Genomic DNA, 11,913 nt, shown 5'->3' with positions numbered 1-11,913 from the left:
GGTGGAGGGGCCCCGAGGGCCCTCGAGGTGCACGCAGTTGAGGGGGGGGGGAGGGGAGGGCCCACCAATTCAGTATGGTGTCTACAGAGAGAGGAGGGGGGGCCTCGTCGGGGCCCTGTGAGTCTGCTGCGCCTCCCTCCAACCCCACCCTAAACACACCTTTTCATTCCGCGACTAAAGAAGACATGCACCGGCAAACTCTAAACCCAGACAGCACAACAACAGTGCCCCAGAGGGCCTCTTCAAGGCATTCAGGGGCCTCTTTAGGGCCCCCAGAGGTCTCTTTAGGGCCCCCACGGGGCTCTTCAGTGCCCAGTAGCAACCCCTCTTCAGGGGCCCCCACTTCAGGCCCCGCAGGGCAGGATCAGACGAGTCTTTCGGGGGGGGCCCCCCAGGGGCCCCCAGGGGAAGAACACGATGCCCGCGGGCATCTCGCATCTCCTTCTCCGCAGCAAGTCTCATGGCATACACCTCAGGAGTCGTCGATACAGCTGGGCCCCTCATTTTCTGCTGCACCAGAGGCAGCAGCAGGAGCTGCAGCAGGAGCAGCAAGACGTGCTGTAGCCGAGAGTGCAGCAGCAGCAACCGCAGCAGGGGAAGCGGCCGCTGCAGCCGCAGCAGCAGCGGCAGCAGACGCCGCAGCAGCCAAGACTGCGGCAGCAGCTGTAGCAGCACTAGAAGCAGCAGAAGAAGGAGATGCTGCTCTTAATCATGTCTTTATATTTACTAACCCTACGAGCGGAGGCAACAAAGCGGCTGCCTTTACGCGAGTGGGCCTTCTCTTTGCTGTCTCTGTTGCTGTCTCTCCTTGGTTGTTTCATTGTCTTTGTCTGTCTCTCTCTGTCTCCGTCTCTTTCTCTTTTTGTGTTTACTTCTCTGTCTGTCTGTCTCTCTCTTCATCTCTTTGTTTGTTCGTTTGTTTGTTTCTGTGTAGCGTTGTCCTTCTCTGTCTCTCTTTATGTCTCCTTGCCTTTATTTATCTTTATTTATCTGTCTTTGTTGTTTGTTTCTTTGTTTATCTCTTCGTCTTCCTTTACTTTTTTCACTCTTTGTTTGTTTCTCTGTCATTGTCTGTCTGTTTGTTTGTCTCGCTGTCTCTATTGGTGTTTGTTCGTTTGCTTATTTGTTTATTTATTTCGTTGTTTGTTTGTTCGTCTTTATTTGCATGCCTTTATTTATTTATTTATTTATTTATTTATTTATTTATTTGTGTTTTCCTGCCTTTCTCTTCCCTCTCCTTCCTTTTTGTTTGCTTTCATCTCTTTAATAATTTAATTTAATTTAATTTAATTTAATTTGCCTTTGTTTGTTTTTTCTGTTTTTTCTTTAATTTAATTTATCTTAGTTTGTCTTTGTTCTTTTGTTTTAATTCAATATAATATAATTTACTTTATTTTAATTTGTCTTTGTTTGTTTTTTTATGTTTTTCTGTCTTCTCTTTAACAGACCGCCGTCTCGCGTTTAACTCTGAGGGAGCCCTTTAAGGTGAAGGTGATTATTCATGATATAAGAGAGGGAGCAAGCGGCAGCAAGCCAGGCTTTTTGCTGCTGAAGGCTGTTGCAGAGAGGGTACAAGGCACCAGCAGCAGCAGCAGCAGCAGCAGCAGCAGCAGCAGCGCCGAACAACACCCAACTCAACAAACCATTCGCGTTCTCGTAGCAGGAGGAGACGGCACTGTGATGTGGTGTTTAGAAGAAATGCAAAAGACAGGGGTCCCTCCTCATGTCTGTGCAGTAGGAGTTGTACCCTATGGGACAGGTAAAACAAAACTAGGTTTTAGGGTTTAGGGTTTAGGGTTTAGGGTTTGATGCTGAGGGTGGCGGGGCGTATGCTTATCGGGGTGCAGCTCCGTATGGGGGTGAAGCAGATTATCCCGCGAAACGATTGTCATTAGGGTTTAGGGTTTAGGGTTTAGGGGTAGGGCTTAGGGTTTAGGGTTTAGGGTTTAGGGTTTCTGAGGCGCTGCAGGCAACGACTTCGCCAATGCGTTTGGGTGGCGGCCGTTCAACGCTGCGAATCCTTTCGACTCCTCACTGCACACGTGAGTTGTCTTTCAGGGTTTAGGGTTTAGGGTTTAGGAGAAGAGAGGACGTCAGGACAGCCGCTAGCCGCAGTTCCTTGCTTGCTCGGTGCAGCGGTAGCAGCAGCAGCAGTAACAGCAGCCGCAGTAGCAGCAGCAGCAGCAGTAGCAGCAGCACCATTAGCACCAACGACTGGCTTATTACGAGCAGCAGCCTTACTAGCAGCAGCAGCAGCACAAGCAGAAACAGCAGCGCAAGCAGCAGCAGCACTATTAGCAGCAGCCTTGCTGACAAGGAGCAGCCAGATTAGCAGCAGCAGCCGCAGCAGCAGCATAAACAGCATGGTGCTGCTGTCTGATTTGCTTTTTGCTGCTTGCTGCTGCTGCTGTTGCTGCTGCTGCTCTTAGGCTGCGCAGCATCGTAGAGCACAGCATGAAGGCGCGCGTTGTCTATCATGACCTGTGGTCTGTTCGGGTGTCTTTAAGGCCCGGAGGGCAGTTCAGCAGGATAAACCCTAATACGAGAAAGAAGGTCCTCATAAACCCTAAACCCTAAACCCTAAACCCTCAAGTTTGAAATACCTCATGCAACACTGCACACAACCCACGTTCGGGTTTCGAGTTCAGGGTTAAGGGTTTAGGGTTTACGGTTTATCTCATCATACTTAGGGTTTAGGGTTTAGGGTTTTGGTTTTAGAGTTCAGTGCTTAGATTGTAGGGTACAGTGCGTCGGGTCAAAGGGCTATGGCTTTGAACTTCGTGTTCCGGGTTTAGGGTTTAGGGTTTAGGGTTTAGGGTTTAGGGTTTAGGGTTTGTGTGATAGGAAGTGGTGAAGGTGGAGGGGGAGCCAGTTGAGTGTTTAGGGTTTACAATGAGTAATTATTTCAGCATGGGCGTTGAAAGCCGCATTGGGCGAGGGTTTGACAGACACCGCACGAAGTCTCAGGTCTTCAACAAAATGGTAAACCCTAAACCCTAAACCCTAAACCCTAGGCCGTACGGGTTAAACCCTAGAAAGCAGGGAAGGTTGTCTGTCTTTGCTGCTTTTTTTAATTGTTTCATCTTCTTTTTTGTCTTTCTTTGTCTTCTTTTGGCTATCTTTGTCTCTCTTTTCGTCGTTTGTTTGTTTTTATCTGCTTCTCTCATTTCATTGTCTCACAGTTGCCAGCCCCAAATGCCGACTTCGCCTGCTGCTGCTCGTGCTGCTGCTGCTGGTTTTGGTGTTGCTGTTGCTGCTACTTCCGCTGTTGCTGGGGTTGATGCTGCTGCTGTTGCTGCTGCTGCTGCTATCCCTGGTGGTGGTGTTGTTGCTGTTTGCTGCTGCTTGTGTTGCTGTTGCTGCTGCTGCTGTTGCTATTTATCTTTTTGTTTGCTTTCTTTGGTGTGCATGCATGCAGCGCTACGGCATTGAAGGCTTTAAGAAGACATTTCTAACTCGAACTAAAAGCATCAATGATATTATCAAACACCTGCGTGTACACCCCAACACCCCACAGGAGCAGATTCTGTTTACAACAGACAAAGCAGAGGCTAAAGAAAAACAAATTCCTCTTCTTAAAAGTAAATAAATATAAATAATAAACAAACAAAACCACTAAAATAGCAACTATATCGATACCCAAACTAAACACGCAACCCACAACACTATACGCGCCACGCCTCGACTGCAGCAGCAGCAACTGCAGCAGCAGCAGCAGCAACAGCAGCAGCAACAACAATATTATTAGCTGCAACAGCAGATACACGGCCAGCAGCAACAGCAGCAGCAGCAGACCACAATACGCGCCACGCCTCAACCGCAGCAGCAGCAGCAGAAACAGCAACACCATTAGCTGCAGCAGCAAATACACCGTCAGCATCAACAGCAGCAGCAGCAGCAGAAACACCAGGCCAAAATACAGCAGCAACTCTCCTGCGCGCTGCAGCAGCATCACCCTGCTTCCTCACCCTCCACAGCAGCAACAGCAGCAGCAACAGCAGCAGCACCATATATTTATTATTTATTTATTTATTTATTTATTATTGCAGAGACAGCCTCTCTCGTGCTGTTGAACATCCCGAGCTTCAGCGGGGGCAATGATATTTGGGCGCCGTCAAAGAAGCTAGCTACCTCACAACCAAACAAAGAGAAGCAGCAAGAGGCTCGAGTATATACACCCTAATCATATTAAATTGCAGCAATAATCAAGCTAGCATGCAGATGCTGCTGAGCCCGTTCCTGCTGCTGCAGCTGCTGCTCTACTTGCTGCTGTAGTAGCTGCGCTGGCTTCATCAGCATCTGCTGCAGTTTCTGCTGCTGTTTCAGTGTCTGCTGTAGCTGTTGCTGTACGTGCTGGTGCGGCTGCTGCTGTACCTGCTATTGCAGCTCTCGCTGTATCTGCTGCTGCTGCTGCTGCTGCTGCTGTTGTTGTTTTGTTTGCAGGCGCTGCTGCAAGTGCCGCAGCAAATGGGCGACGAGTGTTTAGAGTTTATGACATTTCGCGATATCCCCTCGTTGGGGCTGGAGTTTGTATGTCTCTAAACTTATTTATTTATTTATTTATTTATTTATTTATTTATTTAATTTGTTTGTTTGCTTGTTTGTTTGTTTACTTGTTTGTCTGTTTATTTATTTATTCGTTCCTTCATTTTTTTAGCTATTTATTTATTTATTTATTTATTTGTTTACCTGTTTATTTATTTACTTGTTTTGTTTGTTTGCTGCGGTGGGTTTAAATATATATACAATATATAAATGCATCTTCTACTGTTTTTCTTTCTTTGTGTGGCTACCCTGCTTCTTTTTAGGGTTTTGTTTGTCTATGAGGAGCTCTTCTTTATTTATTTTATATTATTTTTATTGTTTGCTGTTTATTCTATCCCTCTGCTGTTATCTGCTCATCTATTTTTAAGGGTTTTGTTTATAGGATGTCTTTCTTCTTTTGTTTGTTTGTTTTTTTAGTTTTATCTCCTTTAAAATTAAAATTTTAATTTGTTTAATATATTTCTTTTGTTTTATTTGTCTGTTTTTGTTGTTTTGTTGTCGTATAATATATTCTCTTGTTTCGTTTCTTTGTTTATATTTACAAGAATATAGATATATAATAAATATAAATATAAATATTTATATTTATAAGAAATGTTTGCCTCCCTTTCAATCCTTTAATTCATTCTCAGGCGTTTTATTAATCTATTTGTTTGTTTATTAATTTGTTTGTTTTATTTATAAATTATTATTTATTTGTTTTATTTATTTTTATTGTGTTGTAGATGGTTTATCTAGTACGTATGAATGCGTTTATTAATTAGTATATATTATGATAAATAAACACATATATAAATAATTTATTGATTAATAATTAATTATTTATTTATTTTAACTATGTTTATTCTGCTGCAGATGGTTCGGGGGAGAGGCTCTCGCCTATATAGCGGGAGCGGCCCTTGGGAGGTCTCGTTCAAATCTTTAGAAGAGAAGACAAGGGTTTATTTTCAAGTAATTTGTTTTATTTTAATGTTTGTTTATTTTATTTATTTTATTTATTTTATTTATTTTGTTGCCTTTGTTCTGCTGTTTTCTTCAATGGGTTTTTAGATATGTTTTTGTTTACTTTCAGGTGAATTGTTTTATATTATTGTTTGTTTATTTTATTTTTTCTGTTAATTTTATTTAATATGTTTATTTATTCTTTTGTTTTTTTATTTGTTTATTTAGTCCGTTGTTTATTTTGTTTATTTCGTTGGCTTTGTTCTGCTGCTTTTTAAATTTGTTTTCGTTTACTTTCAGGTGTATTGTTATTATTGCTTGTTTGTTTATTTTATTTAGATTTATTCTGTTGTTTACATTATTAATTTTATTTATTATTTTGTTTATTTTCTTTAATTTATTTGATTTATTCTGTTGTTTGTTTTATTTATTTTATTTGCTTTATGCTGTTGTTTGTTTTATTTATTATTCATGACAATAATACTATGAAGGCGGCTATAGTTGTTTAATAGAGCTTCTTTTTTAATTTTTTTTGTGTTTGGGGTGTACAGACAGATGGGGAGTATTACCAACTTAGTCTTCCTGCTGGTGTTTCTGTTTCTCATAACAGAAGGGTGCAGGTGTTGTGTTTAAACCCTAAACCCTAAACCCTCGCTTGATTGTAGACTATCAAAGGCGCCACTGCAACGAGGCAGCGAGCCGACCTAAAGAAAAACAATAAATACGTTTGATTATGAAGCCTTAACAAATCTAAATAAATAAAAGAAGAAAGGAGAGGGCCTCAAACCCTCAAGCCCCATAGCAACGCATGCATTCAACTTTCTTTTTTCTTTTCTTCCGAGTTCCTTAACACATATACACAAACAAATTTAATGCATTAAATGCATTAAAGTGTATGTAACTAAGCCTCTATGTGGTGGCTGCATGCGCAGACAGTTATTATATAAAAAAGAGAAGGGCTTCTCAGCTGTCTATACACCCCAACACTTCTTCTCTGCCTTGAGGCAGCGCCCCTTCCAACTGATGGCTAGCCAGCCACACAAAACCTGTCGCTAGCTAGCTAGCTACACGTGCAGCTAGCTAGCTAGCTGCACATGTATGCGTAGCTAGCTAGCTGCAGACACTTGCAGTTGGATAGCTAGATGTAGACGCATGGATAGCTAGCTGCGCACAAATTACAATAGCTAGCTACCTGCAGACCCGTGTGTATGGCTAGCAACCGCACTGTCTTTGCAGCTAGCTATCTTCGTGCCTAGCTATCTACACACATTTCTGTATGCCTGCCAGCTAGCTGTTGACAGATCGTAGATCTGCATGGCTAGCTAGCTAGCTAGCTACGCATAAGGGCTTACTATTTGAAGCGATTGAGCAGAAAGCCCCAGGGCATTCCGGCAGCTAGCTGGCGTAGCTAGCTAGCTGGCGGTAGCTAGCTGGGTGTAGCCAGCTGCGTCTCAGCTGCAGCCCCTCCCTCCTTTCTTAATCTATGATAGCAGATGCCCCTTCTATCCTTAGAAGTGTTTCTTTTAGTGCCTATACACTCGCTTTAAACAGCAACAGAAAGAGAAGGGGGCCCCCATGCGCCTGGGGGCCCCTCAAGTGTATCTACAGATGCATGCATATCGCTGTTAACACCACTGCCCTTCAACTCCCCGCTGTCTTCGTAGCCATTCACTTTACCAATCAATCAAACTCAGAGGCCCCTGGGGGCCGCTGGGGGCCCCCCTGCGGACCGCTGGGGGCCCCTATGGGGGCTGCTGGGGGCCCCTAGGGGCCCCCCAACTCGGACTTCCTCCGAGCTGCTGCCGCTGCGTCACACTGCTTACCTGCGGAGTAGGGTCCCCTAAGGAGTAGCAGCCCCTTAGGAACCCTTAGGGGCCCCTATTCCTGAGGGCCCCTGAGGCCCTACGGGGCCCTTCGGGGGCCCCTAAGGGCCCCTGATTCTTTACTTGCTGGCTTATTGACCCTTAGGGGGCCCCTTGCCTATGAATAAGGGTGATAGGGGGCTAGGGGGCCCTCTGTCTACGCAGTAGGGGGGCCCCCTAAGGTTCCATAGACCAGCAAAGAAAGAGTCAGGGACCCCCAGGGGCCCCATAGCTGCCGCTCAGGGACCCCCTAGGGGCCCCTTAGGGGCCCCCTAACAGACACCTAGGGGCCCCCTAGACGCCCATTAGGGGCCCCCAGGGTAAGGAGGGGAGGAGGCCCTGACGAATAGCAGCAAAGGGTGCTGCGACTGAGGGCAGCTGCAGCAGGAGGGCCCCGCCCCCCTTTGTGTGTGTAGAATATACTTTTAAATATCTATTGAAAATTAAATTAGAGAGAGAAAGAGAGAAAAAGAAGGAAGAGATTGAGCTGCTTCCTGGGGGGCCCCCAGCAGAGGTGTGAGGGCGGTCGGCTGGGAGGGGGCCCCTGGGCTCTGTGAGTTGAACTGTATGTACACCTGAGGCGTCTATTACAATTGCAGAGACTTCTGAATGAAGAAATAAGTTAAAGTTATTCTATAAACTTCTTTATATCGCCCCTAGAACTCCTGAGGCTCCCCCGGCTGCCCCGGGGCAGGCCGCTGTGCTGCAGCGCAGCAACAGCAGCAGCAGCAGCAGCAGCGGCCGCAGCAGCAGCAGCAGGACCTGCTTTGCTGCTCGCAACTGTACACCCTAGGAGGGCTTTCAGGTGTATGTACACCGCAAGAGAGCCCCCAGCAGGGCCCCTCTAAGGCGGCGCCCCAGACGGCCGGATGAAGAGCCCTGGGGGCCCCCCCTCCCCAGGGCCCCCACCATCAGCTGCTGTTGCTGCTGCTGCTTTGAATGTGCAGAGGGTAGAAGCGGACAGCAGCGAGATCGCAGCAGGAGCAGCAGGAGGAGCAGCAGGTGCAGCTGCAGTAGCAGCAGCAGATGCCGTACCCCGTTTGCTGCAATGCTTACTACCCCCAGAGCTAAGTAAATGGCTGGAGGTTGAGATAAATGGTTTAGCTGCTTTCTTAAGATCAAAGGCTTCTCTTCCTTCATCTTCTTCCTATGAGGGGGCCCCTGGGGGCCCCCTGGGTATCGAGTGGCAGCGAAGTTGCTGCAGCAATTCAGAAGCGCTTTACCCTCTTCAAGAAGCTGTCACTGCGCAGTTCTCCTTACTAGCAGGAGAGGCCTGGGAGGCCCTAGGGGCCCCGTTAGGGGCCCCCCTGGGGGGCCCCTGGGGGGCCCCCCAAGGGGCCCCCTTGGGGGCCCTAGGGGGCCCCTTGAACGACCCTTTTAGGGGCCCCTCTGATGGCTGCAACTCGCCTCCCTGCGAGCTGCTGCAGACAGAAGGAGAGCAGCAGCTACTGTCTGCAGGAGAAGCAAGCGGCTTGCTGCAGTGTTTGCTGCCGCTAGCAGCAGCAAAAGTGTGCAGAGCAGCAACAGGGCAACAGGAAGACGAGCAGCAGCAGCAACAGCAGCAGCATGCAGCAGCAGGAACAACCATCTATTCAGTGCTCCCGCAGCCAGCGGCAGATAAGGTGGAGCAGCTGCAGCGGGGTGCCTCTTCAGCAGCAGCAGCAGCAGCAGCAGCAGCAGCAAAGGGAAACAAACCCGACAGCAAGACCCAGCCAGCAGCAACTAAAGAAGAAAGCTGTCTCCTCGCCTGCAGCGGGCCTCTACAGACGGTAGATGCCCCCTCACTAGGCACACCAGCAGCAGCAGCAGCAGCAGAGGAGCATGTGAAGCAGCAAGGGACCGAAGACCGAAGGAGACAGCTGCTGCAGCAAATACTAAGCAGCCGGGAGCAGCTCCTGCTGCTCGCGAGGCAGGCTGAGTCGGAGGCCCCAGCAGCAGCAGCAGCAGAAGCAGCAGCAACAGGGCGTGCCGATGTCCCTCAGGAGCACATGCAGCAACAACAGCAGCAGCAGCAGCAGCAGCAGCAGCAGCAGCAGCAATTGAGAGAGCGGATGAGGGCTGAACTGCGGCGCGGCGCTGTTGCTGCTTTTAATTTGTGCTGCTTAGATTATGTGAAGAGAGAAGATACTCCGAAGGGAGACAAAGCAGCAGCAGCAACAGCAGCTGCAGCAACAGACGCTGCTGCACTGCCTTCTCAGCCAGGCGAGGGCACCGGGGGAGCGCGTTCGCTGCTGCAGCAGCAGCAGCAGCAGCAGCAGCAGGGGTTAGCAGCAGCAGCAGCAGCAGGAGTGGATACGCTGCTGCCGCTTGCGGTGCTGCCTGATGATGTTGTAGAGCCCCTTAACTGCCCCCTCTTTGCTGCAGCAGCAGATTCAGAGTGCTGCCCCCTCCCGCCTCCCTCTTCGCCTTTGTCTACAGAGTCAAGCGGGCCTGAAGAGCAGCAGGAGCAGGAGCAGCAGCAGCAGCAGCAGCAGGAGCAGCAGCAGCAGAAGGGGCCTGCGTTGGGAGGGAACCCCTGGATGCTGCAGCAGCTCGCCTTTGATGGCAGGCGCAGCGCCTTCGTTGTCTCGCTCTCGCAACCCAGCAGCAGCAGCAACAGCAGCAGCAGCAGCAGCAGCAGCAGCAGCAGAACTGTGGTGCGTCGGCGGAAGGTATTTTCGTGTTTGTGCCGCAGCCGCCAGAAGACAGCAGCAGTTGCAGCAAAATATGCGCAGCTCCGGCAGCAGGCTGAGCTGCTGCCCGAGGAGACAGCTGCTGCTGAAGTCCTTTCGGAAGAGGGGTTAACAGACGAGGAGACACCTGCTGCAGCAGCTGCAGCAGCAGCAGCAGCAGGTGGTGCTGATCCTGCAGCAGCATCTGGGGATAAAGCTGCAGCAGCAACGCCCTACAGCAGCAGCAGCAGCAGCAGGAACAGCAATTGGAGCAGAGGCACTGGTGAGTTGCTGCAGGAGGTGCGCGCTCGGCTGCAGCTGCTGCAGCTTCGGCAGCAACGGGAAGCGCTGCAGCAGCAGCGAGACCTCTTCTATCTTGCTGCTTCTGAAGGCTGCTGGCTGCGTAGAGATACTGCTCTGCTGGGGGCCCCCTACCCTTTAAACGCACTGCCGTGGCAGCATCACTTGGGGCCCCCCCCTGCAGGCGTTCATCAGGGTGGGGGCCAGGGGCCCCCCGAACCAGCAGCAGCAGCAGCAGTTGCTGCTGCTGCTGCTGGTGCTGCTGCAGCGGGGAAGCCAGGGGGGCCCCCTAAGTGCAACGGCAGCAGCAGATATGGGTTCATTACACCTGGGGAGTGCTGCAAGGGGGGCCCTGCAGACACAGGAGAAGAGGGCCCGCATGCAGCAGGAGTTAAAGGATGCACAGCAGCAGCATCAGCACCAGCAGCAGCACCAGCAGCACCAGCAGCACCAGCAGCAGCAGCAGCGGCAGCAGACGCATTGAGGGCCCCTTCAAGCTGCTTTCAAGCAGCAGCAGGGCCCCCCACTACCCACGCTCCACCCTTTTTAGGGGATCCCCCTAACTCTAAGCCCTGGCCGAGGGCCCCCGTCTCAAGGGCCCCCTATACCTGCTACCCTGTAGAGGAGGCCCCCTGCTTAGGGGGCCCCCTATGTGGGGGCCCCCTACCCCTTCTGAGGGGCCCCCACATAGGGGGCCCCGCGGAAGGGGTAGGGGCCCCCCATGAGGGTACAGATGGAGAGACAAGACAAAGAGAAAGGCGAAATGCAGCAGCAGTAAAACCATCAGATGCTGCTGCTGCTCCTGCTGCTGAGGGGCTCCCTGGGAGTCCTCCTGCCTGGGCTGCTGAAACTGCTGGAGATAATGCAGCAGCAGCAGCAGACCCAGCAGCAGCAGCAGCAGATTCAGCAGCAGCAGCAGCAGCAGATGCAGCGCGGGAAGCAGCAACAACTGGAACGGAAGGCAAACAAGGCGGCGCTACCGACGGGGCCACTGGGCCCTGCAGCAGCAGCAACAGCAGCGGCTGCTGCAGCAGCAGCAGCGGCAACAGCAGCGACTGCAGCAGCAGCAGCAGCAGCGGCTGCAGCAGCGGCTGCAGCAGCAGCCTCCGAGAAGGCGAGTGTGCTGCTCGTGGGGGCGAAGCCTCAGGGAGCAGCTGCTGGGGTATTCGCGTTGTGGAGAGACAGAAAGGAGACATCTGGCAGCTGCGGATGGTGCGTTGCAGCAGCAGCAGCTGCTTCTGCAGCAGCTGCAGTAGCAGCAGCTGCAGCAGCAACAGCAACAGCAGCAGCGTCTCTGTGTCCCTCGGGTTGCTGCCCCTCTATTTACGCGTTTCACCTCTCCTTGCCTGCCTTTGCTTCTCTGTCTCTCTCTATCGTCTTTAGTCTCTGCATGCGGTATATATTTTTATTTTGCTGCGGTGTCTCCTCTGCTGTTTGCTGCTTCTTTCTCGTCCTTTTGCTTACTATTTCTTGTCTGGCTACTGTTCACTTCCTTTTGCTGCTGTTTGTCTCCCTTTGCTGCTGTTTGTCTCCTTTTGCTGCTGTTTGTCTCCTTTTGCTGCTGTTTGTCTCCTTTTGCTGCCGTTTGTCTCCTTTTGCTGCTGTTTGTCTCC

At 50.2% G+C, this 11,913-nt stretch overlaps 2 protein-coding genes across 2 annotated transcripts; both read left to right on the top strand.

The window, feature by feature from the left end:
* Nucleotides 1–185: 185 nt before the first annotated feature.
* Nucleotides 186–4,542, top strand: EAH_00030230 (diacylglycerol kinase, putative; the record flags this gene model as incomplete). The annotated part of the gene is made up of 8 exons (XM_013396170.1): nucleotides 186–770; nucleotides 1,447–1,759; nucleotides 1,961–2,042; nucleotides 2,430–2,483; nucleotides 2,719–2,740; nucleotides 2,845–2,982; nucleotides 3,419–3,496; nucleotides 4,444–4,542. The coding sequence occupies 8 exons, from the start codon at nucleotides 186–188 to the stop codon at nucleotides 4,540–4,542; spliced, it is 1,371 nt and encodes a 456-aa protein (XP_013251624.1).
* Nucleotides 4,543–8,218: 3,676 nt separating this feature from the next.
* EAH_00030220 (hypothetical protein, conserved) lies at nucleotides 8,219–11,683 on the top strand (the record flags this gene model as incomplete). The annotated part of the gene is made up of 1 exon (XM_013396169.1): nucleotides 8,219–11,683. The coding sequence occupies one exon, from the start codon at nucleotides 8,219–8,221 to the stop codon at nucleotides 11,681–11,683; it is 3,465 nt and encodes a 1,154-aa protein (XP_013251623.1).
* Nucleotides 11,684–11,913: the final 230 nt, after the last annotated feature.

The sequence above is a fragment of the Eimeria acervulina genome, genomic scaffold (genome assembly GCF_000499425.1).
Source record: "Eimeria acervulina Houghton genomic scaffold, Eah_scaff277, whole genome shotgun sequence".
Lineage (NCBI taxonomy): Eukaryota > Apicomplexa > Conoidasida > Eucoccidiorida > Eimeriidae > Eimeria > Eimeria acervulina.
Note: the sequence above shows the minus strand (reverse complement) of the source record. Positions and strands in the feature narration are given on the sequence as shown.